The sequence below is a fragment of the Aplosporella prunicola genome (genome assembly GCF_010093885.1).
Source record: "Aplosporella prunicola CBS 121167 unplaced genomic scaffold K452scaffold_100, whole genome shotgun sequence".
In the NCBI taxonomy this organism is placed as follows: domain Eukaryota; kingdom Fungi; phylum Ascomycota; class Dothideomycetes; order Botryosphaeriales; family Aplosporellaceae; genus Aplosporella; species Aplosporella prunicola.
In genome coordinates, this window is record NW_022983628.1 from 1 (window position 1) to 25,586 (window position 25,586).

Consider the following 25,586-nt stretch of genomic DNA (forward strand, 5'->3'; position numbering starts at 1 on the left):
CCCGAAGTTCGGATCGATGCATGAGAAGACAGATCCCGAGGCGACTCCTTGTTTCATGCAACACTTCAGACTGCTACGCGGACTTGAACAGAACTCGCGATGTTTGAACGACTAACAGACCATCTGCATTAACGTTGTCGGTCGTTGTAACTGCCCGCTCGATCCACACTCCTAATATCGCTAACCAAGGGGAAGAAGGAAAGATAAGGAGATAAACCAAGGAGACGCTGATCGCGAAGTGACTTTTCGCGACTTGTTTCAAGGCAGCAGCAACAGTCTGCCTGATTGTGGTGGTGTGAGGAGAAAGGAGGCAAAAGAGCGTTTTTGCGCGGGATCTGTTTTTGATCCGCACATACGAACGGATGCTGCGGCTTGAACGCTGCATTGTTGTTTGAACTTGCTTTTTTATCTTCCTGGTAAGAAAGGCCAATGCGCTGAGGTCTCGCAACTACCGGGTTGAAGGTTTCTACTGCATAATAATAATCCGTACAGTGGATGAGAAGATATTAAACCATGATTGCCAGACTAAACCCAAAGATACAAGCATCGTCTCTCTAGCTTACAGATGAACAATACATCTAGACACATCGAGGAGAGTCGGATCGACTGCCCGCTGAATGGGTCTTGCCGATACACTCGACTCGAAAGCCCAGGGTCTCCAGGCCAGACGGGTCGATGATGTTGCGGCCGTCAAAAACAAACATCGGACGGCGCATGAGCGTTGCGACGCGGCTCCAATCAAGCTTCCATAGCGCCGACCCGTTCGTCCCCGGCATGTCTGCGGGTTCGTTCACCGAAACATCCGTGCCAACCTGCCGAAGCTCAGGGCGGTCTGTTTCCGGGGTTTGCAGCATGAGTGCTAGTTTGTGCACGCGGCTGAAGCCGCTCTCCTGCAGTGCGCTGCGAATCTCCGGCGGGGATACATGCGTCGTTGCTTTTTTGTTGCTGAACTCGTCACATTCAGTGAGAATCGCGATGGCATGAGCGCCGACGCAGGCATCGTAAACGTCGTGGCATACCTTGACCTTTTCTCGAAGAAGCGGGTCCCGATTGTTTTGCTCGAGAACCTCCCACATGTTTTCTTCCTTTACCAGGGGATCGTACACTCGGATGATGGCGCCTTCAGCAAGAAGGTGGTTGATGACGGTGATGGCAGCTGTTTCTCGAGTGTCTCCAGTGTTCTTCTTGTATGCAAATCCCAGGATGGCAATCTTTTTGTATGTCAAAGTGTTGTAGAGGCAACGCACGATACGCTTGCTGAACCTCTCTTTCTGGTACTCGTTGATGTCAACCACCGACTTCCAGTAGGCAGCCACCTCCGGTAGATGGAGTGATTCAGCGATGTAGGTAAGACTCAAGACATCTTTCTTGAAGCACGAACCGCCAAACCCGACAGAAGCCTTGAGCATCTTCGGCCCGATGCGTTCGTCCAAGCCACATGTATACGCAACCTCTTCGATGTCTGCACCCGTGGCCTCGCAGACGGCGCTGAGAGCATTGATGCTGCTGATGCGCTGTGCCAACAAGGCATTAGCGGCAAGCTTGGTAAGTTCCGAGGACCACAAGTTCGTCGTGATAATTCGACCCTTCGGGACCCAGGCCCCGTAGATTGCTGCAAGCGCAGCGGCGGCCCGATATCCGTTTCCGGTGGAGAGCGAACCAATCAAGATTCGGCCCGGATCGAGCAAGTCGCCGATGGCGGTGCCTTCGGCGAGGAACTCCGGGTTGGACAAGATTTCAAACTCGACGCCAGGCCTACCGATGGCGGACAGAATTTCTCGGATGTTCTCTGCCGTCCGGCAAGGTACGGTGCTCTTCTCAACAATTATCTTGTCACTTGTCGCCACTTCAGCAATGTTGCGCACCGCAGCCTCAAAGTAGCCCAATTCGGAGGCCCGGCCGGCCCCAGCTCCGGTTGTTTTGGTGGGTGTGTTGACGCTGATGAAGATGAGGTCTGCCTCTGCAATTGCGGCGTCAACATTTGTAGAGAAGAAAAGGTTCGGACGACGTTGGCCGACGCCATCGCGAGCTAACTTGACAATGTCAGGCAGTCCGGGCTCGTAGATGGGAAGATTGTCCGAATTCCACGCATTGATCCGGGTAGTGTTCAAGTCCACAACAGTGACATCGACATCGGGGTTCTTGTTTGCAATGACCGCGCAAGTCGGTCCTCCCTATAACAGTGAGCATAAAGTATAACGAAGAAGTCAGAATCTACTTACAACATATCCTGCCCCGATGCAGCAGATTTTCTTGACCCTGTTAGAGGCCGTCCAACTTTGATCAAGAATCTCGTCAGCGGTAAGACCAGGCATTGTGATGGTAGTTGGTAGTAAAAGTCGTATAGACGCAGACTGAGTCAAATAGCCAAGGCTTCTCAAAAGGACAGATAGTCCCTTGACGCATAAATGAGCATGTCAGGTCTGAAGGTGAAGTAAGGCTCTCCCCAAATCTCAGTACTGTGGCAGATGACTTCCAGATACGTGGTGCCCTCAGCCCTTGCCATTCTAAGCGAGGGACGCACCCTTGGTATCTTGGCCCTTCGTTTTCTCCGATTGATCATCTCCCCGAATAGGTGTTCAAGGAGAAACCTCTGGGTCGGACAGAGGGGGTTGTAGGATTGTGGGGTGTCCTGGTGGGTGGAGGGGTGTCGTCAAAAGGAGGGGTAGATACCGAGTTGCCAACCACATCAACCAGATTCTTGTATAACCACCGAAAGACATCTCTGTTCTGTGTAAATAGGGTTCATCAGGGTAGAAAACCACTCACTTGGAACTAGTACGAGTTTTAGTGCAGTCATATTCGCAGTGACTCAACTCACACTACTCAAAAGGGGTCCTAAATGAACAAGGTTTACCGTTTCCATTGGCAGGAGATAGGTCCGCCCCTTGATAATGCGGGCTTAGTACTGCCACGGAGTCGCGGATCGCGCACGCGTCGTACCGAGAGCGCGGGAAAACGGGTAACGAATCCAGGGCGGTACCACAAGATTTGTGCCAAGGCTCCCTGTGGCATTGTCGTGACAGCTGACTGCCATCCAGCCGCGTCTCTCGGCACGGCTGAGATTTCTTGGACTGATAATGCGAGACAGGTAGCTTATTCTTAGGTTTTTGCGATCCAATTTTGCCCCCGCCTGGCGTGTCGTTCCTTGATCGTGACATTCTCTTTCTCATCAATCAGTATGGACACCGATGATTCCAAGATTGAAGAGAAGCCTTTTGGCTCACCCGAGTGCATCGGCATCCTATATGAGAGTGAAGATGCCGAGTCGGAGATGTCCACGGAGAAAGACCTTGACTTGGACGACTGTATGGTTCCGTTCAACCCAGCAAGATACAGAGACCTAACTGGAGCAGTAGCTTCGGTGGACGAAACACCAATCGCCACAGAGTATACCATACCTACAAAGACGAAATTGCTGCACCTCGGGCTGTACTTCCTCTTGAATCTAAGCCTGACGCTCTACAACAAGGCTGTTCTCCAGAAAGTGAGCAGAAACGATCACAAGTTGGCCCTGTACTTACATTCTTAGTTCACATATCCATGGACTTTGACGGCAATCCACGCTGGTTCGGCATCTTTGGGATGTTACATTCTCCTGCTGCGAGACCATTTCCAACTGGCTCACCTGTCGAGACATGAGAAGTTCTTGTTGGGGGCCTTCTCTCTACTCTTCACTATTAATATTGCCATGTCCAACGTCTCCTTGTAAGCTTCAAACCTTCCGCACAGTTCAAAACTTACCAGTTCCTAGGGCATTGGTATCTGTACCATTCCACCAGATCATGCGGTCGACATGCCCGGTTTTCACAATATTGATCTACCGCATCTTCTATGCCCGTACATACTCTCAGGGCACATATCTGTCACTCATTCCGCTGATACTGGGCGTCGGGGTGGCCACTTTCGGCGACTACTATTTTTCCACGCTCGGGTTTATCCTCACGCTCGCCGGGGTTTTGCTCGCCACAATCAAGGTGAGCTAATTTGAAGGACTCGCCGTTCTGAAGACTGACAACATCGCAGACCGTCGTGTCCAATAGACTTATGACGGGCTCGCTGGCTCTGCATCCGCTCGAAATCCTGCTTCGCATGTCACCGCTGGCAGCGCTGCAGTCGATTATTTACGCGTACTTTGCCGGCGAACTGGGCGCACTCTCCGAGAACATCAGCACATTCACTGCGCTAGATGTGCTTCTAATCGCCGGGAACGGATTCATTGCGTTTGCATTGAACGTGTCCTCGTTCAATGCAAACAAGTTGGCCGGCGCATTGACCATGACTGTCTGCGCCAATGTCAAACAGTGTCTGACAATCCTCCTCGGAATCGTCATCTTCAATGTTAAGGTTGGGATTGTGAATGGCATTGGTATTGTAATTGCTTTGGCTGGCGCGGCATTTTATAGCAGGGTGGAGTTGAGTACGAAGATGGCGAAGCAGCAGAGGAGCCAAACGGGTGGTGATGAGGAAGAGCGGGTTCCCATGATCCAGCAACGGTAGTCTGCACAACTGGTACGCAGAGGCAGGCTCTCGTAGATCGTAGGAAGCCGAGGAAGCCTTAAGGCACAAATTGCATAATCTGACTTTGTACTTTTGGATACATGCCGATGAAACATGGGAATAGTGGCTTTGTTGATGATTGACGTTTTACCGTTCGGACTTGTATTCCGGTGATATACGTGGGAGCTTTTGCTTTTGGTCGAACAGTATCTGGCTCGATGGGCTGGTAAGACACGCGTACAGGCTTGAACGTGGCGGTGCCTAATCTGGCAAGGCGTGACACAACAGGAGAGGCGAAAGGGATCGTTTCCTTGCTGTAAGCTTTGGTCGTCACATTTGCCAAGAATAAGCCTTGCTTCCTCCACCATTGCAGCGCGACCAGCCATCCTCGTGTTCGACCTGTTCGCTCGAAAATGTGAGCTAAATAAGTGTACTGATCTTCAGCCTTCGTCGTCCGAAGTAGACGTTCAATGAACGATGATTAGGTTCGCCAGATTGTTCACACCTAGAGGTGTCTTGTTGCTTCTGTTCGTCATCGTTCTCATTGGGGCTCTCGGTGTGAGCTTTCGCGATGATATTGTACATACCGAGATCAAGGTAGGTTACATCCCAGTTGACACTGCAGTCACTCATGTGTAGTTAGGGAATATCGCTCCGTGGCGATAATGGCGGCAACAGAACGGAAGCGAAGTCGCATTTCCATCTTCTCATCCCAGCAACTAGCAGCGGCTTGTACCTTTGTCGCCTGCTATTATCGGCAGCAATTCTGAACTACCCGACTCCTGTCTTGATAAACTGGGAAGGGAAAGGTGAATTCGACGCCAGCATATCGCATCTGGCCAAAGTCAGAGGACTGGCGAAGCATCTGGATTCCTTCCCGCCAGAAAGAGATCAAGATCTCGTCCTCATCATCGACGGCTTCGACGTCTGGCTGCAGCTACGACCGGAGGTCATGATCCAGAGGTACTATGCCACAATCCACGAGCACAAGGAAAGACTGGAGGCAAGATTTGGACGAGAAGCTATCGAAAAACACAATTTCAAAGACACCCTCATCTTCGGATCGGACAAGACCTGCTGGCCTCCAGACTGGTGGCGCCCCGCATGCTGGGCGGTTCCCGAATCGACAATACCGCTCAACGCCTTAGGCCCCAAGACGGACGTCGCAATTGATGGCCACACCTTCATGCACGTACGTCCTCGCTGGCTCAACTCAGGCACCGTCATTGGGCCTGTAAAGGATATGCGGCGGATGATGAACGCGACCTTGGACTTTATCTCCAAAACGTACAAAGAAGACCATGGGGCCAAGAACTCGGACCAGATGTACATGGCAGACTTGTGGGGCATACAAGAATATGCGCGCTCCTTGAAGGATCTCGACGATTCTGCCTTGAGCAGGGGACCGCTTGATAGAAGGATACCCGAGCTGCCCGCTGGACAGGAAACAGAGTATCACATTTCCGTGGACTACGAGTCGAAAATGTTCCAGACAAACGCGGGTATGAAGGATTTCACCGCGTGGATGAAGCATGATCTCGACGACTGGTCTGCGCCTGGTGAGCAACAGGTAGCTTTCCAGCCATACAACGTGCGACTCCAAGCAGACGTTGCGAACTCCCGCGGACCATTTGCCGCCGGTAAGATGGGAAAAGCTGAAGATAACCGCCTTCCAGTCAACATGTCATGGAAGGACGTGCCACTTGGATTCAACAGCATCACTGACCAAATATTCCCGTTATTGCACATGACTGGAAATAAGGCATACATCGACCTCTGGTGGAACAGGCTATGGTTCCATCCTCATTCGGAAGAATTGCTCAAAGCCTCGAAAGCGATGCCAAAGGGGCCAGTGGTCAAGACAGAGGATGGACGGTCATGGTTGATGGCCGAAGAACCAGGGGCCAAGATGGCCCTAGAAAAGGCATCCAATGGTGAGGATGGTAAAGGCGGCGTGTGGAGTGATCAAGGGCAGTGGCTTGCGTGGAACAAGCTGTGCTCGGCGGTTGATCAGGACCAATTGTTTCTCAAAGAGGCTAGCGGTTAGTCTGCGAGGGATGTATAATTTGCGTGCCACGTTTCCATATGAATACCTTGCCTGAAGCAGTTTGATGTGCCGTGTCAACTTTCTGTCCTGTCCACGCTGCGGAGCCTTTCCCGGTCGTGGCCATTTTCTCCCCAGATAAATATGTGCCAACCTTGGCCGCTGTCCAGCAACCATGCTCTTTCCACGCAGTCTCAAAGATTTTTGGCTCTCTGTAACTCGTGACACCGGCAAAGGTCACTATAGTGCCCTCGATGATGAGGCGGGGTCTGCACCAGTCTTGCCTCCAAGGAGTCGCAACAGACATCTTTGGCTTTCCATAGGAGGAATTGTCGTGGTGTTGCTTGGATATTTGGTTCTTGGCCTTTCGCAGGGAGTAAGTTTAGCCACAGGTTGATTTGTCCGTGACAGCATTGACCATTACAGTCCCCGGCCGAAGTCCCCTCCATCGAAACCTCCGAGCCATCCACCAAATTCTTCCATCTCTTGATCCCAGCGAACCAGTCAGATGCCAACCTTTGCAGGACGATGCTCAGTGCTGCCGTATGCGGCTACTCGACCCCCACTCTCATCAATTGGGGCGTAGAGTTTAAAGACCCCAATCTCGACGCCGGTGGTTCGAAAGTGGGCAAGATAGTTGGCGTGTTGCAGTTTCTACGCTCGCTGGGCCGGGAGAACGACGATGACCTCGTCCTCCTCGTCGACCACAACATTATGTTCCAGCTCCGGCCAGACGTAATTCTCTCGCGCTACCGACGCATCAACGCCGAAGCCAACGCGCGAATCCGCAAGGAAATGGGCCGGGCAGCCGAGGAAGAAGACATAAAACAGACCATTGTCTTCTCAGCGCAGAAGCAGTGTCGACCATTGGAGGATGACGACCCGGCCTGCTACGCTGTCCCGCAGTCGACGCTGCCAGATGACATTTACGGCCCGGGAACAGACACCGATATCCACGATCCGAAGAACCCGTATCTCAAATATCGGCAACGCTTCCTCGGCAGCGGCAGCGCAATGGGTCCCGTCCGAGACTTGCGCCGCCTCTTCGAGCGCGCATTCAAGAAAATGCAGCAGCATCCCGACATTGGCAGCGACCAGACGATTTTCAGTCTAATTCTCGGAGAACAAGAATACCAGAGAGACGTCCTTCGCATCAAACACCTGTCGGCTTGGGAGCGGCTATGGGACTGGTTCGGACGCACCGCGCGGCCGACGGACCCGCACCCCACACACCACCGCATGGAGGTCGCCGCAGCAGGAACACCGTTCGAGTTCAGCCTCGGACTCGACTACGCCAGCTTGCTAGGCCACCCCACCGTCTTCGCTGAGGACGACACAGCCTGGTTGCGCTACAACTCGAGCGCGGACCTCAAGGCCGCGGCACAGAACCAGCAAATTGTGCGTCCGCAAGCCACCGCCCTGCCAGACGACGTGGCACGCTCGCCGCCGCCGTTCCGCATGGGCGTTGATCATGCCAATCTACCCTTCAACACCAGCTGGAGCGAGGTCCCGCTGTACAGCAATATGTGGACAGGCGTGGTCACGGGCATCGTGCATCACAATGCGCACCGAGACGGGCTGAAATCTCCGCGAGAGACAGGGTGGGACAAGTTGTGGCTGCAGCCGTATGCGAGGCGATTGCTGAGCGCGCGGATGCTGGAGCCGATTGGGCCTGTGGCTGCCGAGGGAAATGTCACCTGGTGGAGCATGTATCTGGAAAAGGGGGGAGCGATGACTGAGAAGCGCCAGTGGCTGACGTGGAATTCCTTGTGCGATGGTAAGGAGGACAAACTGTTCAGGGATGGTCAGGGCGATTGGGTTGATCCGAGGTAGTTGGTTACACAGCAATCAGACATATTCCTTGCATGCATGAGCAACGCTAAGGGGGTTTGAAATATTCCTGATATTGCCGCAAGGTCTTCGGACAATCGTGGATACTCGAAATTAAAACAGTGGTTTGAATCGTGGCTCATCGTCGTTAATCGGTCTCGAGTCGCTACTTGATCGGATTCGCATTTCGTTTTGCCTCTAGACATGTCGATGTTTCGGTGACTTAGGAATCCAAAACAACTCGACCAATTCCCATTGGTATCTGGTTACCAAATCCTCTTCGCAACCATGCTATACCTCTGCACGAGCCCCAAATCCTCTCCACCCTTCTTATCTTTCTCCTTTCCCTTTTGTTCCCTCTCCCGATTCATGCGGTACCCCTCAGGATCATCCGCATAAATCCATCTCTTCTTATCGTCCTCCACCTCCACAACACCCCATCCTCCCAATCGTTTCCCGTCCGTGGTCACAACCATCTTCTCCCGCTCCTTCATGCCGTGATACCTGCTCCGAGCAAACGAGAGCAGACACATGCCCAAAACCAATTTGAAAAGCAACAGTACAAAATACGCTGCCAGGAAAACGACCAGCATCGTCGCGAACGCAATCACGTCGTCGAGACTCCACCAGCTGAAGCCCCCCGTTGCGCCGTCCACGCCGACCACTCCTGCGCCGAAGCTCGAACGACCAAGCGCTCGCCGAAAGATGTGGTCGATGTGGGCTAGGGCGGCAGTGGTAGCGGGCGAAGACGTGGCGCTAGACTCGTCGACAGCGATGGCGGTGGCGGTCGACGGAATGGGCAGCGGCATGTGCGTGGCCAAGAACATATGATAGGTTTGGATAGTAGCGCGGATGAAGAGACAGGCGAGGGGGAGGACCGGTAGACCGAGGCGTTTGGTCAGGTTTTGATCGGCAAAGGCCTGACAATTAGATTGGAACGTAGAGTTGTATTGACAAGGACTTACATGTGAGTAATAATCCTTGGCCAGCACGTCCAAGAATCTCGAGTACAACGCCGGCTTCGTGTTGTTGAATTTGGTGATGTACGCATGCTTGAGCCAGTCGACAAGCATTTCACTGCCAAGAACCAGCAAGAAAGGCCCTAGAACCTGTCCTGTCCACTTGGGGAAAATCGTAAAACTTTTGGGGATGATGCTGGTACTCTTGAACGGTGCACTGGTGATATTACCAATGCTTCCACCGGAGCTGGAGCCGCCCACGTTGATAGTCAAGCCGCCAACCTCGACAATATTACGGAACGCAATGATCATGAGCATGAGCCAGAGCTGGAACCGCTCGACCATGTCGGCGCATGTCAATTGGAACAAATTTTCCTTTTCAAACTTTTTGAACACGGTGCCCTTGATCTCAACAAACTGGTTTGACATGAGCAGTGTTAAAAGGGCGTTGGAATACGAATTGACAGCCACATTGAGCGTGATGACCTGGTAGAAAAGCGCGGTGGCGTGGATGGAGTTGTACACAAGAGCCAGCAAGAACATCCAAAAAGGGCGGATGATTTTGCTACGGCCGTCGGCGTTGCGGTCCAGGGTCTCACGCGAAAGCAAACACTCGAGAATGTCTTGACCAAGAGCGGAGAAGAGACGATCGCACACCTCGAGGACGTTGTATATGACGTAAAGCTTGATCGCAGCCTGTCCTCTGATGTTGTGGTAAGTTTTGCTGGCATCGAACCTGCTCAGGATAATACAAGTCGAAAGTACCAACAGACCCTTGAGGATGTCCGCCTTGTGATTTGGCATCAACGTCGATGGAACCGACCTTAACCTGCGATGCCGGTAGATAGACTGCTTCGCAGGTCTCTTTGTTGGTTCCGTGAGGGGCGGGAAACGAATGGCATTTGCATCGAAGCCAGTCGCCGAGGAGGCAGAATGGGACGATGACGGCTTGCGAGTGTGCTCCTCGCCTGTTAGTGCGGGGGTAGACGGCGCCTTTCCCTGTCTCCTCTCCCACACTCTCCCCAATCCGCCGTAGATGAAGGTGACAATGTCGCGTGCCTCCTTGAACGCATTACGAGACCACCACTTGGCAAGGATCCAAACAGCCTTGAAGAAGCGCAGTGGAAGGATGGTAAAGGTGTAAAGCCAAGCGTCTAAACAGGCCAGAGCGCCGAACCATAAAGACTGCTCCAGCTCGAAGGGAAGTATTAAAAAATTAAGTAATCGCTCGAATTTGATCCGGGAAGACTCATAAGGGAAATCGCTGGTGGCAGAACGGTGGATGTACAGAGGAGAAGGCCGTTCTGAGGCAAGTTCCAGCTGCAGATACGTGGGGATTGACAATGGCGGAAGGGGTATTGAGGCTGGCATGGGCGAAGCCAGAGGCGTCTCCTGGATGGCGGAAGGCTTCAAGCCACCTGGAGTGCCGCTCGGCTTCGCTTCGTCAAAGTTCAGGGGCGCCGGTCTGAGAGAAATTCGCGGTTGAGTCGAGTCCATCGAAGGCGTTTGACCTCTACTGGAATGCTTGCGCCGGAGGACCGGAGGCGTAGAGACGGTCCTTGACGGCATCAACGGCCTGCTCGACTTGGCCGCGCTGGGCAGTGGCCTCGGGGCCGGCTCCGTCGCGCCATGCTGCTCCATCCTATGCGGTCGCGACACCTTGTCGGGGCTTCGATTCGTAGTCGCGTCGGTCTCGTTGTTGACCAGGACGGGCGACTCTGACAGCGAGGGAAGAGGGTCGGGCAACGGCGCGGCGGGACGGACAGGTAGGGAATTGGGCGACTCGGTCAGCTCCTGGATCCTGGCGGGCGACAACTTGAGCACCTCCTTCTTGTCACCGTCGGAGACGCCGCGGACTCGAGGAGAGGCTGGAGTGCCGGTGCTGCTCTTGCGCGGCTTATCGGACCTGAGCTGGCGGGAGTCGTTGGATTTGTCGGCCACGGGGCCATGTTTGGTGTCTTCTGGCGAGGCGGTCAAACCCAGGCCGATGAGAGCGTCGCCATGGTCCAGGGTCGGAGTGGCGGCGGGCGTGGGCAGCTGAGCGTTGGGCGACAGCGGAGGGAACTGCTCAGCCTGGCCGTCCGAGTTCATAGTAGCGGGTGGGCTTGGACATGGTTGTGCGGTGAAGCGCGGCGCGGCAGCTGGAGACGATCGCCGGACCCTGACGTCGCGTCTCTGACCTCTGCCTGCGATGCCCCTCACTTACGAATTACCTATCATCCTCTTCTCAAGGCTCCATCTCCATCCTTCCTACCCACCACCATCATGTCCGGCTATGAAGGTGCGTCTCCCATCACATCCTTCTCGCCACCCGCTAACCCCCGCAGACGAACACAACATCCCCAAGGACCAGCAGTCCGCGCCCCAAGAGCGACGCCGCCCCGACATGACGACCTTTTTCAGCGCCATTGACCGGCTAGACTACCACGACCCGGCGCATCCTGACCGGCACAGCGGTCGCGTCGCGCCGGAACCAGGCAACATCTCGGCGCTGTACAACTTGCTGGCCGACAGTCTGGCATTCATGGAGCGCGAGGGCCATACGGACGTCGCCAGTCAGATGCTCGCGGCTGCGCAGGAGTGGGCTGATAACCCGCCGCGCGAGGTCGATGGCGTGCCTGACAGCTTTCTGGATGGGCTGGAGCGCGTGCCGAAGAAGGAGCTGAAGAAGGACGATACGTGCCCGATTTGCGGAATGGCATTCTTGGACGGTAAGTGGGAGGCGTGTGTGCATTTTCTGATGATATTGGCTGACAATTGTTCCAGATCAATTCCCGCTCGTCGTTGAGCTGCCTTGCCACTCGTCGCATCGCTTCGATCTCGACTGCATACGGCCCTGGTTGAAGCTGAACAGCACCTGTCCGCTCGACCGCAAGAACCTGTTGAAGAAGAAGGAGCCCACACCGCCGCCTCAGGATGAAGAGGAGGAGTACGATGATATGTATGCTTAGGTTTGGTTGTTTGACATGCATTGCGGTGGCGTTTGGGATTGATATCCGGATGTGGTTACCCGAAGTGAACGCATAAAGAAATTGAACGACATGAGAGTTTGCTGCTCCATTGACTCTAAATGCAAGGGTCTTTAGCATTGTGGAAGTTATGTATGGCGTTGAATGATACTCGTGGCTAATTGTATTCTAGCAGCGACTGTGAGGTTAATGGCTGATTGTATTTAGCAAAGGCGACTGTATAAATTCTACACTGTAGAGTTCAAATTGTTCTGGACGCATGGATCGAAATATGCTGAACGATATACGCTGGAAGACCGATATACACTGACACTAATCTGCAGCTCGCCGAGTTCAGGGGAGCCCACATCTCATACAAAGCCGCTCGTCCTCGAGTTGGTCCTACTGCCATCCTCTAATCGGGGACTGTGCGGCGTCTTGCTGGATCAAAATAATTGTACCCAGTTGTTATAGGTAGCTCAAGCTCTCCCAAGTACGGAACTGACCATCAAACTTAGATACAGCTTCAAAGTCCACTGCACTTGTTTGCAACTACTGCTACCCAATCAAACCGTTTCATTATTCTATGAACAAACACTCACAAGATCTACATGACTTACCATTCCCTATCTAAACCGCAAAAGAGCCGGGACACGCAGCCATCCAACTACAACAGATAGGCACCCCACTTCCGCTATCGGTACCAAGGTCATGCACACAAGCCCAGACGCCACCCACATCAGCGCCTACACGGTGCGACCACAACTGCGGCGCTCCTCGGTGCTACGTAACCTCTCGAACCCGCGTACGATGCCTTCTCCACTCGAACACAGCGATCCATTGGAGATGCTCGAGTGGCGACTGGAGCCGCGACCCAGCCTTTGTACATGCGGGGTCGGCAGGGTCTCCTGCGTGCCGATCTAGCGGAGATCTACTGCCGTTTAGGCCAAGCACGCCGTAAATGTATTTATGCTGCTGCTGCTGCTGCTGCTGCTGCCGTGGCTACTTACTGCTGTCGCCGGAAAGCGGAGATTTGTGGTGCAGTTTGGACTTACGGATGAGACAGGCGTTGACGATTACCGCGACATCACTTCGACGCACCTACCCGTATCATGGACAAGAGCGACAAAACCCCCGCCAGCTCTGCAGTCGAGCTCCCCCCAAACGACAATGGCATTGGATCCGTGGAACCCTCGTACGACCCCGTCCTCTCCGCACGCGTCCTGCTCAAGATCGACCTACGGTTGATTCCCCTCCTTTTCGTGACGTACAACCTCAATTTCATGGACAAGACGATCCTGTCGAGTGCGAGCGTTTTCGGGTTGAAAGAATCGACCCACTTGCACGGTAACCAGTACGCATGGGCGTCGTCCATCTTCTACTTTGGCTACCTGTTCTGGGCGTACCCGACGTCGGTGCTCATCCAGCGGCTGCCCATCGGCAAGTACATTGCGGCCAATACGTTCTTCTGGGGTGCCGTGGTGGCTGTTACGGGTGCGTGTTCCAACTTTGGCGGGCTCGCGGCGCTGCGTTTCCTACTGGGCGTGGCTGAGGCGACCATTTCGCCGGCGTTTTTGTACGTCACGTCCATGTGGTATACGCGCACAGAGGTACCGACGCGCGTGGGCATATGGTTTGCGGGGAATTCCATGGGCGGGGCAATTGGCAGCTTCATCGCGTACGGCATCGGACACGTGAGCGGCGGACCGCTGGAGGCGTGGCGGTGGCTGTTCATCGCGCTGGGAGTGGCGACGTTCGTGTGGGGCGTGCCGATGCTGCTGCTGCTGCCAGACGAAATGGCAAAGACGCGGTGGCTGTCGGGCGAGGAGCAGCAGTGCGCGCTGCAGCGGGTGGAGCGAGACGGCACGGGGCGAGAACGGGGCGTGTGGTGCGCGTCGCAGGTGGTCGAGTGCGTGATGGACCCGAAGACGTACTTTTTCTTCGCCATTTCGCTGTTGACGCAGGTGCGCGAGAGCGAGCGGACGTGGTCGCGTGTCGACGTGCAGCTGACGCGCTTCTAGATTCCCAACGGCGGCACCACCAATTTCGCCAACATGGTCATGAAGGGCTTCGGCTTCTCGTCGCTGCAGAGCACCCTCGTCCAGCTGCCCTCCTCTTTCGTCGCCTTTTTCGCCGTCCTCATCACCGGTCGCCTCGCAGGCCACTACCGCAACATCACCACCTACCTCATTGCCGGCACGGTTTTGTTCCCCGTCGTCGGCAGCGCCCTCATTTACACCGGTGTCGCGCGCGGCGTCAAGCTGTTTGGCTTTTACCTGCTCAGCACCGGGCCAGCGGCGCTGTCGCTGGCGCTGAGCCTGGTGGGGGTGAACTACAAGGGCGAGACGAAGAAGATGACCATGACGGCGCTGCTGTTTGTGGCTTACTGCGCGGGCAACATAGCCGGGCCTCACTTTTTCGTCGAATCCGAGGCGCCGCGGTACCAGACGGCGTTCCGGACGATTATGGTCTGCTATGCGCTCGTGGTGCTGATAGCCATGGGGTTGAGGGGGTATTTGGCGTGGGCGAATAGGAGGCGAGCAGCAGGGGAGGAGGGCGAGGAAGGCGACGAGGTGGGCGACGAGGAGCTGACGGACTGGCAGAGCGTGGGGTTCAGGTATAGGATGTGAGGAAAAGGACGCGATGCAGTGCGACGAAGGCTAGCAACGTGGGCTCTTTGTCCGGCGTCACGTGGGCGCGAGTACGCGATCTTGCACCATGATGATGCACGATAGTGATAGATAGTACTCGTAGAGTAGTAGTTCTTGTACGAAGTAGTAGCGCGCTCCTCGCCCTGACCGGTCGCCAGCGGACGATTGGCCGCGCTCGGCTGTGTTGCCTGAGTTGCCTGAGTTGCCCCAGAAAGCGGAGTTAGCGCGCCGCGATCGCCGTCAAGTCGAGCTTCACCACGACGACCAACTTGCTACACCTCGGCCCTTGGAGCCTCCACTCTCTCTCTCTCTCTCTCTGACTCTTCCAACTACACTGTCCCACCTCTCTCTCCTCCCCTTCCCTTTCTTCCCCCCCACAACCTGTCTCGGCCCTGGGTGAGAGAGATAGCTGCTATCCGCCACTCCAGTCATCGCCGTCATTCGCACGAGTCACATGGAGCTTCCACTCGCACCTTGACTCGCTCACGCTCACCTCTCAGTCCACGGCGTGTCTGTCCCTGACGCCTTAGATACCACCACCACCACTTCCTCGAGTCTCTCGCCCGCGTCGTTCCCGCCTCCCCTGCACCGCCATCCTATCACCAACCGCGCGACATGGCTGCCTGAGCACCGCCGTCCCTGCATCCTGGAGCCTACGACTGGCTCCACCCGCAGCGCCTTGGTTGTTTCGTCGTTCAGTAATGGCTTCGCCCGCCATCCGACTCACTGCCCGACCGTAACTGCTGCCTGCCTCGACGTTTCAACCCTACTCGTTCACCCACAATGCACCAACACCCCCGGCCGTCATCGGCCAGGACAACCGGCTCGGCCAACTCTCCGCGCTCCAATCCGCTCCGTCCGACCAGCACAGCTCCGCCCGTCGCGCGCAGCGACGCCGGCTCCGACTACATGGAGAAGGCGAGCGATGGGGGAGAGCCCGACTACGGCGAGACGGACGAGGAGCGGACGATCAGGAAACTGAACCAAGTCATCATGGTACGTGTTCAGCCCATGGCGTGTAGCCCGTGCTGACCGCATTGCAGCAATTCTTCAAGAAGGCGACCCTGACGATCCTGTCGGCGAGGACCACCCTCCCGCAGATCTCCAGCGCCAAGGGGGAGCTTCGCCAAAGCAAATGGGTACGTACCGACCGCGATTCGATGGCTTCAGAAGGTAACAAGTCGCAGTTCAGCCTGGTTCTCAACGAGACCGACATCTACAACGAGGATTTACGCGACTGGACCGCTGCCGATCTCGTCTCCACCGCGCCGCCTCCGCTCTGCGTCGAGATCTACCTCGACCTCAAGGATCTCTCCGACGGCGAGGCCCTGGCCATCATAGACGAGCACGGCAAGCTTTGGGATGTCGCCGAGGCGCTCAATGCCGCTTCTTCGGCGACGCCGCGTCCCGTCAGCCGGTCGGGCCGCACGTCCCAGGTCCTGCTGGAACGCTGGACCATTGAGGTGACCGATAACAAGACGATGGACGCGGAGGGCATCAGGGTCAGCCTCCCCAATGTCTACAAGAATGCCATCGCGCTGTTCAGGAGTTTATATACGTTTACGAGGTTCATGCCCACGTGGAAGTACTACAGGACGTGGGCCAAGCCCTCGACCCACAATCTGCTGCCGCTGAAGTATCGTATCACCAACGGCCTGTTCAAGAGCCCGAGAAGGGACACCTTGGACATGCCGCTGTATCCCGCCGCCGAGTCCGTGGCCCAGTCCCACTCGTTTGATGCCACGAAATCACCCGTTGGCAACTTGAACATCTCGGTGCAGTATCGCAGCAACACCGACTTTCGTGTCGAAGGGTCGGAATCCGTGTTGAGCTCGCACTTTATGGGCATGGACGAGCAGTATTTTTCGCCCTCATTTCCTGAGCGTGTCGTGCCCGGCAGCCTCCCGACGCACAGGAGGTTTCCTTCCGACCAGCAAGACGTGGGTCAGGCTTACGGCAGCTTGTCGACGTTTCACCAGGTCGGCCCTCCGACCGGGACGAGCCCGATTTCAGCCCTTCGCGCCGCCAGAGACATCGTGTCGCATTCGCCCGACGAGTCGCCACCACAGAAGATCCCGCCGAATCATCGCATCGTCACCGGTTCCAAGTCGTCACTCCGCGGCTCAGACAACGCCTCGCCTGTGCCGAGACGCGGCTCAGTTTCTTTTCGTCCGGAGAATCCATTCAAGGCGGGCTCGTTGTCGTCATCGCCCGTCCCTGGCATTCAGGTGCCGCCGTCCCCAGGAACGTCTCTCGGGAGGACTTCGAGTACTGGCGGTCCTGGTCACACCCGGAATCGGAGTTCGCTCAACGCTCTACCTCAAACCGCGCTCAGGACTCCGTCGGGCCACTCGCTGCCCAATGAGACGGCCATTGCTTCTTCGGCCTCGAGCTCGCCCAAGCCCGCCCCCATCTCCAGGTATAGTAGCAGTTTTGGTAACCGGCGGAATAGGTACTCCGGTGGAGGTAGCAAGACGGAAGAGGACAACAGCAGCGGAAAGGGAAGTGCGTCATCATCGGCACAGCCACTCGAGGGCGGCAGCTCTGGTTCGGTGCAGACGGATGAGGAGAACATTTCTGATTTCTTGAAACTCCTCGAATCCAAGAAGGATCTCAAGTCTTTGAACCGCACCGATTCCGCGTCCCGCGATGCCTCGATGAGACGTACCACGGCCGCGCTGTCCAAGTACCAGCGCATGCGAGATTCAAACGCCGCTCTTTCCGACTCGATTTCGTCCTCGCTCCTCCTCCACCGGTCGTCCAGCTCTTCAAGCCGCCAGCTCGGCAACGTTCCAGGCATGATCGGCGGCGCTTCCGTCTCGACGTCGTCAAGTCCTGGAAAACCGATTTCTCCTCATACCCCTCACACACCCGCCATTCCGTCCCGTCTCTCAGCAAACAGCATCATCGACTACGACGAACCTCGTGGAATCAGCTCGCGTGACCGTCACCGCCGACGCGAAGAGCCTCGTGACGACGCAGACAGCGACTCGACGGCCCGTCAGGTGATCCGAGAAGGCACCACCGCCATCGACATCCCGACGAGCCCACGCCCGTGGGCATACGGACATGCCCGCCGCTCCAGCTCGGTGGCGCAACAACAGCGAAACACGCTCGACGAAGAGCCCGACATTTTTGGTCTACGGAGCGCCTCCCTGCCCAACGAGGACCGCGGCGGCGACCTCAGCTTGAGTGAGCTGCTCGTTGCGGGCACGCCGGCCGATGACGCCCCACGTGATACGGCCGGCAGCAGTGCTCCTGACACGGAAGAATCCGCATCCCAGGCCGCGTCCAACGCGCCTCCATCGGCAACCTCGACGCGCCATCCCAGCCTCTCACTGCGCACGCGTACTGAGCCGAATCCTTTTGCGGCGTCGCGTCGCGGCAGCAGCAGATACAGCTTCGTGGCCAGCCGGCCGACGACGGCTACGCTCGACGACGACGAGCCGCTGTTGTTCACGATGAGCGAGCTCGGCACGCAGAATAGCAGGCGCAGCATCGACGGGAGGAGTAGTGCCCAGAGTGATAGGAGGGGTTGAAATGCCCACGTTGAGACTGCACACTACACACAGGCTGCGAGCTGCACATCAAACCGCCACTACACATCGAACTGCACACTACATCAAGACTGCACATCGAGGATTGCACTCCAAAACCTTGCACACATCAAGGGAAACCAGCCCATTGAATAGTAGGGCATCTTTCTTTCGTCTCCAGACTGGACTTTTGCATTTCAGCCGCGTCGACCATCATCGGCCTTGCGATCCAGTCTTGTTTCTTTTTTTTTTATATTTTCCTTTTTCGCGATTACACCAAGACTGCATGACGAGACTCGGAGTTCTATCAAGGCCGACTTTTATTTTCCTGTTTTTTTGGTTATTGTTGCGTTTTTTCGGCGACTACTGCGGGTCTTCTTTTTTTTTATGAGCTAGCTGGGTGTGCGGCGCGTTGGGAGGATCCTGGCTTTCTTGCTTTCTCCGCTCCTGCTTTTGGCTATGCGACGCGGATGTTGATGGGCTTCGCTGGTATGGGGCTTGTTGCTTTTTTGCCTACCTACTCCACTTCTTAGTTTTTTGTGTTTTTTTGACGGCGACTTAACTACTTGGCTCCCTTTTCTCTCTCTCGTGTAGTCGAGAGGGGGCAAAGGGCGCGCACATGACGTTCGAAGATCCGGTACATCAGTTTTTTTCCAGCTTTTCATCAGTTTGGATTTCTTTTGGCTTTTTTTGTTTGTTTGTTTTGGTTTAGCCGATGGCTGTTTTTTGGCCTCTTCTTTTTTTATATCTCTCTATTCTCCATCAGAGCAGAGCGCTGCAGATCACTTTGAATATGATTGTTGGCGGTGGGGTGGTGGCGCACCTCGGCTGCTGGCCTCTCCGCTCTTGATGATGACTTGATGTGGTGGTATTTTGAGTGGTGATGCTACACGGCCAAAGGCCAAAGGGTTTTTATTTTCAAAACGCCATTCACTACATACTAATGTCCGTCACCATGAAGCGAGATTCACAATAACGCGAGATAGTGATATATATACGGAGTAGAAGAGATATAGTTAGGGTGAATAAAGGCTCTATACGGAGGAGAAGAAGAGACCTAGTTAGTATACGTAGAGCCTCTATATACTCTAAGACCTTTTTAGCTATGCCTAGGAATCGGGACAGGAGCTAGGTAGGGAGTACTCTATAGGAACAGCTTATACCGCCCCATGTCTCGCTATACGGTAGATCTCGGGTCGCGGTAACGGAGGTTAATATAGCCTTATCCTATAATTTAAAGGGGAGGCCTGTTATATTAGACGCCGTTGCCGTTATATATATTCTTAGAAGTAGATGTAGTTGAAGTTCGGATGGCTGGTTTTATTGAAGCTGAGGCCTAAAGTGTAGAGTTTGGGTATTGGTAGGGAGAAGTGATATCAAAGCAGGGTATGTAAAATACAACGTGGTTGTCAGTACGGGAGAGCGCTTAGGTGAGCATCTATAGTCCCGTATCATGCCTAAAAGCGAGACGAGGCTTGCAGGCTCACAGCAGCGCGGTCCACGAAGCAGTGCGTGATAGCTGCATCTGTATATTTAGACACAGTGAGCGAAATCCGGGGCGTTGCTTCACTGCCTGCGGGAGTTGAGAAACTCAGACTTGTGGTCTCGGAGATGAACCTTGACGTTTGGAAGTTGAAGTTGGATGCAATGATGTATGTTGTCAACAGCACCGAAAGCGGGTAGATGGAATCGTCTGGTGATTGTGTGGCCATGATGAGGTTGGGATGGGAAGGGTCTTTGACTTCAGAAGATGGTAGTTTCAAGTAATAAGTACTCTGCGTCAACACTGTGGAACATATATCTAACTAACAGAAACCACGTCCCAAAAAGATGAAGCTTTGCGTGGTGAAGATCCAGGCGCGAATCATGCAGCCCCGTAACACCAGCCAGCACGACTCAAGCCACCTCTATCGTCCCAAAACTTTCCGCAGCAGCAACCCTCACAACAACACTCGCACGCCACGATGCCGAAACGCAAGCGCGCCGAAAGCGAGCAGCTCTCCGCCGGCGATGGCGATAGCGATGGCGATGCCACCGCCCCACCCTCCAACCGCGCCTCCGACCGCGTCTCCTCCGACCGCGCCATCGCGAAGCAGCGCGCGCAGCTGCCGCCCAAGATCGAAGCGGGCAAGAAGACGCTGAACAAGGCGCTGAAGCTGGCGCGGGCGTTTGAGCGCCAGAAGATGAGCCGGCGGCGCAAGACGGCGGTGCAGGCGGGGAACGAGAGGGACGTTGCGCGGATCGATGGCGAGATTGAGGCGCTCAAGGTGAGTAGGAAGTGCAAGAGGCTGGTTGGTTGGGACTGCGTTGCAGTGGACTGACGTTTTCGCGCGCTGTGTAGAAGCTCAACTACCACGCCGTCGCCGAGGCGCACCTCTACAGGACGCTGCTCAAGATCAAGACGATAGCGGAGGCGCCGGCACTGCCGCCGTGGGTGCGCCAGCCGCCGAAGCAGGCCGATGCCGCGACCATGAATGTCACGGCGAGGCTGTTCAATGCCAATCCCTCCAAGGAGGCCATGGCCCAGGTTCTGGCGGAGATACGCGGCGTGCTGGGCCTGGAGGACGGCGGGAAGGGGCCGCAGACGAAGAAGTCAAAGTCGAGAGCGGAGACGGACACGAAGCAGCGGGGGAAGAGGGCGGCGGCGCGTGTGGAGGAGGAGGAGGACAGCGACGACATCAGCGGGAGCGAAGAAGAGGACAGAGAAGAAGCTGAGGGCAGCGACAGCGACAGCGGCAGCGAGGACGAGTTCGCAGGCTTCGACGACCGCATCGTCGGCTCCGACGACGACGACGAAGAGTCCGGCTCCGACGCCAACAACGGGCGCGCCCTCGCGCCCAAAGGCTACAAGCCCACGCGCGACATGTCCATCACGCCCGACGGGACACCGTCGCGCTCACCAACCCCCTCCCCGGAGCCGCCCTTCTCGCGACCCGCCAAGCCGGCCAAACCCACCGCGACGACGAAATCGACGTTCATCCCGTCGCTGACGCTGGGCGGGTACGTGTCGGACTCGGACGCGTCCGGGCCGGACGACGACGACGCCGCCATGGCCGAGCAGGTGGCGCCGGCGCGGCGGAACCGGCGGGGCCAGCGCGCGCGGCAGCAGCTGTGGGAGAAGAAGTTTGGGGGCGGGGCGAAGCACTTGGTGAAGCGGGAGCGAGAGGCGGGGTGGGATATGCGGCGGGGGGCGGTGGGGGAGGGAGGCGGGCGAGGCGGGCGAGGTGGGCGGGGAGGAAGAGGGGGGCGCTTTGCTGGTGGTGCTGGTGGGAACAGAGGCGGCCCAGCAGGCACGGATGCGAATGCAGTGGCTGTGGGGCCGGCGCGCAAGAAGGACCATAGAGACGATGCGGGCAAGTTGCATCCGAGCTGGGAGGCGGCGAAGCGGGCCAAGGAGAAGAGCGCGGGCGCGGCGACGTTCCAGGGCAAGAAGGTCGTGTTTGATTGATTGATTGATTGATGAGAGGGCGGGAGAGATATACCTATTTTCGTTGCTGCGTGTATGTACATACGTTGGGTTGAAAGACTACATTACATTGCTCAGACTTTTTGTATTGTCGTGCTATGCAGCAATGACGGCTTCAGCTCTGCGTATGCTGGCTCTGGCATGTGTGTAGTATTTACTATCAATCCTCGTCAATACCAGAAGGTTCATCAACAACGCGTTGGATCGGCCATGTGTGACACTGCAAAAGCTCGAATCAGTCTCCGGGCCAGCGCCCGGTATCCAGGCTTTCGTATTCTTCAAGGCAACCATCGCAATCTCGTTTCTTACGGAGAAGCATGAACGACCTGAAGTACTAGGATATTCAGTTGAGCAAGGACGACTACCACCGGCAGATTGGACCTGGCATTGATTCTCAAAGGGACTAACAAAGTCTGTTACTACACATACAGTCCAATCTGAACAGTCCAATGCTGGATTACCCGGCTGGCCTTTCCGTGGTCATGACTGGCGTTGTCGCGTTCTTGACGGAAGGAGCTGCGGGCGCAGGTGTTTGGCTTTCGCCGGCGTTGGTGGGAGAGGACAGTTCGCTGTCGCTGTCTTCGTGTTTGACAAGGGGAGGCATGGTAGTGGATGGTTGTAGGCGAGTTGGAGGGAGGAACAGGAAAGACGCAAGTATGCGTGCCTGGACCACGCTAACCCAAACGGGAAAGCGCTGTAAACGACTGCAACGAGCTTCTGACGACGACGCGTTTTCCAGCAAATGATTGCAATTCCAGGACCATGCCCGTCTCTGCTAGATAATAGGATAGACGACTCCTGGCACAAGCCTATGCTGCTGAGGACTGAGGGGAAAACGCGCTGCGGAAGTAGCCACTATGTGTTAGAAGGATGGAGACAGTGCTCCTTACACTTTCAGACATGATGCAAGCGAACAAGCGCTCAATGGTGAGTCGACTCGCCTCAAAGACTTAATCGACTTCCCAACGCTGACCCCATTACGAGCACTATCTCCATCCTTCTACCCGCACTGGCTACTTTCGCAGCGCACTGAAAGACTGCATCGAGGCCGATATGGAGTGGGACTTACTTCCGGACGCCGATCTTGACACCTTCGGCCAGGCCCCCGTCTGGATCTACCCGGGGAAGCTGCTCTCCAACAACGACATCTCCGGTCAGACCCTCGTCTGGTTCCACGAGGGGAAGCTTCCCTCTAACACTAGCATCTCCGGCCAGGCTCTAGCCTGGATCTACCCGGGAAGACTCACTCCAACGGCGGCAACCGCGACTTGTGCCGTGTCTGACTCGTCGGCGAGCTGCTCTCGGCCCCGGTCTTGCAGGGTCACGCCACCAAGGAGCAAGCTTCAGAAAAGCCACAATTCTTGTGAATGGCGTTTTGCGTGTTGCGCTTGACAGAGATGTCAAGTGCCTCGTAGAGGACGTCAAAGGGACAAGGTACGACTATTCTTGTCTTACAAATTAAAGGGAAAGTTCTGAAGTTCATCACATACTTCCTCAGAAGCAGATGCAGCTGGAGTTGTAGAGGTTTGTTCTACTGAAGCCAAAGGCCCAAACCAACGAATTTAGGTGAGTATCCATAGTCCCGTGCTGTGCCTGAAGTAGGACGTGAGGCGCGAAGCAATTGCCGAGGCCCGCAGCGCAACCCCGCGTCTTGCCGCCCCGCATTCGCAAGGATCAAGCACTGTCGCACCGCATCTCTGACTTCCCGCGACAACGCAACAACGCCGGCCTACACTGCCGGACAGGCGGCTATGACGACTTCATTCCTCGCCTCGCGCGGCTTTCCTTTTCTTCCTCTCGTTCCTCTTCGTCTCTACTCGCGAAGACACCATCACTCCCACCCCGAACGACATACTGATTGAAAGAACAAACTCACAATGACCGCCGCCATACGCATTGCGCCCTCGCGCGCCGCTCGCGCCGTCAACCTCCTCCGCACCATCCAGTACACCCACCCGCCCAGCTGCCCCTGCCACAGCAATCCCGCGCACCACCACCACTCGTCCTTCTCGCCGCCTTTGACTTCGCAACCTCGCCGCTCTCGTGGTCTCGCCACGCCGACGGACCCCGCTCGCCAGAAGGAGTACGCGTTCGAGCTCGCGGCCAGCAGTATCCGCTTCGGCGCAGGCTGTACGAACGAGGTGGGCATGGACGCGGCGAATCTGGGCGCGCGGCGCGTGATGCTGGTCACGGACGCGGTTGTGGGGAAGCTGGATGGCGTGAAGAGGGTGAAGGAGGCGCTGGAGAGGGAAGGCATTGACTATGAGGTTTATGGGAAGGTGAGGGTTGAGCCCAAGGACAGTTCGTAAGTTTGTCTGGGGATAATTGAGCTTGGAGAAGTCTCCACAACGGCCGCTGACTGGTGACAGAGTCAAGGAAGCTATTGCAGCAGCAAAGCCGTACAATCCGGATCTGTTCATTGCAGTTGGAGGTGGCTCCGTGATTGATACCGCGAAGCTGATGAACTTGTACACATGTTTCCCCGGTGCGTATACCCAGGATTCCAGCAGCAATGCTCAGAATCGTAGCAATAGACCGTCGTTTCTTCCACACTCACTAACAAACCCAGACGCCGACTTCCTCGACTTCGTCAACGCACCCCTCGGTGCCGGCAAACCCATCACGCAAAAACTCAAGCCCCTCATCGCAGTGCCAACCACCGCAGGCACCGGCTCCGAGACGACGGGCACGGCAATCTTCGACCTCGAGTCCAAACGTGCAAAGACAGGCATCGCGCACCGCAACCTGAAGCCGACGCTCGGCCTCTGCGACCCGCTAAACACGCGCACCATGCCCTCGGCCGTGCACGCCTCCTCAGGCCTCGACGTCCTCTGCCACGCCCTCGAGTCCTGGACCGCCCTGCCGTACACGGAGCGCGTGCCCCGGCCCAAAAACCCCATCGAGCGGCCCGCCTACCAAGGCGCCAACCCCATCTCCGACATCTTCTCCCTGCAGGCCCTCCGCAGCACAGTCAAGTTTCTCCCGCGCGCCGTCAAGGACCCCGACGACTTCGAAGCCCAGGAACAGATGCTGCTCGCGGCGACGCTGGCCGGCGTCGGCTTCGGCAACGCCGGCGTCCACCTCTGCCACGGCATGAGCTACCCCATCTCCGGGCAGAATCCCTCGCAGTACCGCCATGCGGGCTACGATGTCCCGACACCCCTGATCCCGCACGGCGTGTCCGTCGCCGTATCCGCGCCCGCGGTATTCCGCTTCACGGGGCCCTCGAATCCGGACCGCCACCTCGCCGCCGCGGAGGCGTTTGGTGTGGACGTCGCGGGCGTGAAGCGCGAGAGCGCGGGCGAGGTGCTGGGGGAGGCGTTGGCGGAGTTTCTGGTCAAACTCGGGGACCAGCCGCGAGGGCTCAAGGCGCTGGGGTTTAAGAGCGGGGACGTGGACGCCTTGGTCGAGGGCACGATTCCTCAGAAGAGGGTGCTGATGCTGGCGCCGAACTTGGAGCTGGAGAGCGCGGATGCCGAGAGGGAGCAGTTGCGGGGGCTGTTTGAGGATGCTATGAGTTACTAGTGGAGGGGAATTGAAACTTGGGATGTTTTCATGCGGGTTCCATCACTTCTTCTTTATTTACGAGCTTGGTTCTTGCATGTTTGTCTACATACAAATTATACCCCCACAAACCCCCTACACGTTCCCC

At 56.2% G+C, this 25,586-nt stretch overlaps 12 protein-coding genes across 12 annotated transcripts; 9 read left to right on the forward strand and 3 right to left on the reverse strand.

Annotated features, from left to right (window-relative positions):
* Positions 1-33: 33 nt before the first annotated feature.
* K452DRAFT_15827 (uncharacterized protein) lies at positions 34-481 on the reverse strand. The gene has a single exon (XM_033535624.1). The coding sequence runs from the start codon at positions 383-385 to the stop codon at positions 74-76; it is 312 nt and encodes a 103-aa protein (XP_033391248.1). The 5' UTR covers positions 386-481; the 3' UTR covers positions 34-73.
* A 97-nt stretch (positions 482-578) lies between these two features.
* K452DRAFT_303475 (uncharacterized protein) lies at positions 579-2,315 on the reverse strand (the record flags this gene model as incomplete). Its single annotated transcript, XM_033542724.1, has 2 exons — positions 579-2,174; positions 2,223-2,315. 2 exons carry the CDS (start codon positions 2,313-2,315, stop codon positions 579-581), a joined length of 1,689 nt encoding a protein of 562 aa, XP_033391249.1.
* A 995-nt stretch (positions 2,316-3,310) lies between these two features.
* Positions 3,311-4,500, forward strand: K452DRAFT_281401 (uncharacterized protein; the record flags this gene model as incomplete). The annotated part of the gene is made up of 4 exons (XM_033539493.1): positions 3,311-3,487; positions 3,533-3,708; positions 3,755-3,977; positions 4,027-4,500. The coding sequence occupies 4 exons, from the start codon at positions 3,311-3,313 to the stop codon at positions 4,498-4,500; spliced, it is 1,050 nt and encodes a 349-aa protein (XP_033391250.1).
* Positions 4,501-5,200: 700 nt separating this feature from the next.
* On the forward strand, positions 5,201-6,547 carry K452DRAFT_239214 (uncharacterized protein; the record flags this gene model as incomplete). Its single annotated transcript, XM_033537708.1, has 1 exon — positions 5,201-6,547. A coding segment is annotated over one exon (1,347 nt), but the record flags the coding sequence as incomplete, so codon positions are not given.
* A 477-nt stretch (positions 6,548-7,024) lies between these two features.
* Positions 7,025-8,377, forward strand: K452DRAFT_239204 (uncharacterized protein; the record flags this gene model as incomplete). Its single annotated transcript, XM_033537706.1, has 1 exon — positions 7,025-8,377. A coding segment is annotated over one exon (1,353 nt), but the record flags the coding sequence as incomplete, so codon positions are not given.
* Positions 8,378-8,640: 263 nt separating this feature from the next.
* On the reverse strand, positions 8,641-11,424 carry K452DRAFT_239210 (uncharacterized protein; the record flags this gene model as incomplete). The annotated part of the gene is made up of 2 exons (XM_033537707.1): positions 8,641-9,294; positions 9,340-11,424. 2 exons carry the CDS (start codon positions 11,422-11,424, stop codon positions 8,641-8,643), a joined length of 2,739 nt encoding a protein of 912 aa, XP_033391253.1.
* A 120-nt stretch (positions 11,425-11,544) lies between these two features.
* K452DRAFT_323005 (uncharacterized protein) lies at positions 11,545-12,517 on the forward strand. The gene is made up of 3 exons (XM_033544583.1): positions 11,545-11,614; positions 11,661-12,044; positions 12,100-12,517. The coding sequence occupies exons 1-3, from the start codon at positions 11,599-11,601 to the stop codon at positions 12,282-12,284; spliced, it is 585 nt and encodes a 194-aa protein (XP_033391254.1). The 5' UTR covers positions 11,545-11,598; the 3' UTR covers positions 12,285-12,517.
* A 394-nt stretch (positions 12,518-12,911) lies between these two features.
* K452DRAFT_323006 (uncharacterized protein) lies at positions 12,912-15,172 on the forward strand. The gene is made up of 2 exons (XM_033544584.1): positions 12,912-14,245; positions 14,303-15,172. The coding sequence occupies exons 1-2, from the start codon at positions 13,394-13,396 to the stop codon at positions 14,909-14,911; spliced, it is 1,461 nt and encodes a 486-aa protein (XP_033391255.1). The 5' UTR covers positions 12,912-13,393; the 3' UTR covers positions 14,912-15,172.
* A 372-nt stretch (positions 15,173-15,544) lies between these two features.
* On the forward strand, positions 15,545-18,471 carry K452DRAFT_331801 (uncharacterized protein; the record flags this gene model as incomplete). Its single annotated transcript, XM_033545136.1, has 4 exons — positions 15,545-15,928; positions 15,976-16,071; positions 16,120-17,351; positions 17,385-18,471. Exons 1-4 carry the CDS (start codon positions 15,716-15,718, stop codon positions 18,469-18,471), a joined length of 2,628 nt encoding a protein of 875 aa, XP_033391256.1. The 5' UTR covers positions 15,545-15,715.
* Positions 18,472-20,425: 1,954 nt separating this feature from the next.
* On the forward strand, positions 20,426-22,036 carry K452DRAFT_281423 (uncharacterized protein). The gene is made up of 2 exons (XM_033539494.1): positions 20,426-20,735; positions 20,810-22,036. The coding sequence occupies exons 1-2, from the start codon at positions 20,433-20,435 to the stop codon at positions 21,914-21,916; spliced, it is 1,410 nt and encodes a 469-aa protein (XP_033391257.1). The 5' UTR covers positions 20,426-20,432; the 3' UTR covers positions 21,917-22,036.
* Positions 22,037-22,804: 768 nt separating this feature from the next.
* K452DRAFT_303483 (uncharacterized protein) lies at positions 22,805-23,456 on the forward strand (the record flags this gene model as incomplete). Its single annotated transcript, XM_033542725.1, has 3 exons — positions 22,805-22,861; positions 22,919-23,220; positions 23,399-23,456. The coding sequence occupies 3 exons, from the start codon at positions 22,805-22,807 to the stop codon at positions 23,454-23,456; spliced, it is 417 nt and encodes a 138-aa protein (XP_033391258.1).
* A 109-nt stretch (positions 23,457-23,565) lies between these two features.
* Positions 23,566-25,586, forward strand: K452DRAFT_323009 (uncharacterized protein). The gene is made up of 3 exons (XM_033544585.1): positions 23,566-24,239; positions 24,304-24,419; positions 24,504-25,586. Exons 1-3 carry the CDS (start codon positions 23,812-23,814, stop codon positions 25,457-25,459), a joined length of 1,500 nt encoding a protein of 499 aa, XP_033391259.1. The 5' UTR covers positions 23,566-23,811; the 3' UTR covers positions 25,460-25,586.

Excerpts from the sequence above, each read along its gene's own strand:
- K452DRAFT_15827 (XM_033535624.1), bottom strand. The coding sequence starts at position 385 with ATGCAGCGTTCAAGCCGCAGCATCCGTTCGTATGTGCGGATCAAAAAC.
- K452DRAFT_323005 (XM_033544583.1), top strand. Across the intron at positions 12,045-12,099 it reads CGGAATGGCATTCTTGGACG|ATCAATTCCCGCTCGTCGTT; the intron begins GTAAGTGGGAGG and ends CAATTGTTCCAG.
- K452DRAFT_323006 (XM_033544584.1), top strand. The coding sequence starts at position 13,394 with ATGGACAAGAGCGACAAAACCCCCGCCAGCTCTGCAGTCGAGCTCCCC. Across the intron at positions 14,246-14,302 it reads CCATTTCGCTGTTGACGCAG|ATTCCCAACGGCGGCACCAC; the intron begins GTGCGCGAGAGC and ends ACGCGCTTCTAG.
- K452DRAFT_281423 (XM_033539494.1), top strand. The coding sequence starts at position 20,433 with ATGCCGAAACGCAAGCGCGCCGAAAGCGAGCAGCTCTCCGCCGGCGAT. Across the intron at positions 20,736-20,809 it reads GCGAGATTGAGGCGCTCAAG|AAGCTCAACTACCACGCCGT; the intron begins GTGAGTAGGAAG and ends CGCGCTGTGTAG.
- K452DRAFT_323009 (XM_033544585.1), top strand. The coding sequence starts at position 23,812 with ATGACCGCCGCCATACGCATTGCGCCCTCGCGCGCCGCTCGCGCCGTC. Across the intron at positions 24,240-24,303 it reads GTTGAGCCCAAGGACAGTTC|AGTCAAGGAAGCTATTGCAG; the intron begins GTAAGTTTGTCT and ends GACTGGTGACAG. Across the intron at positions 24,420-24,503 it reads CTTGTACACATGTTTCCCCG|ACGCCGACTTCCTCGACTTC; the intron begins GTGCGTATACCC and ends TAACAAACCCAG.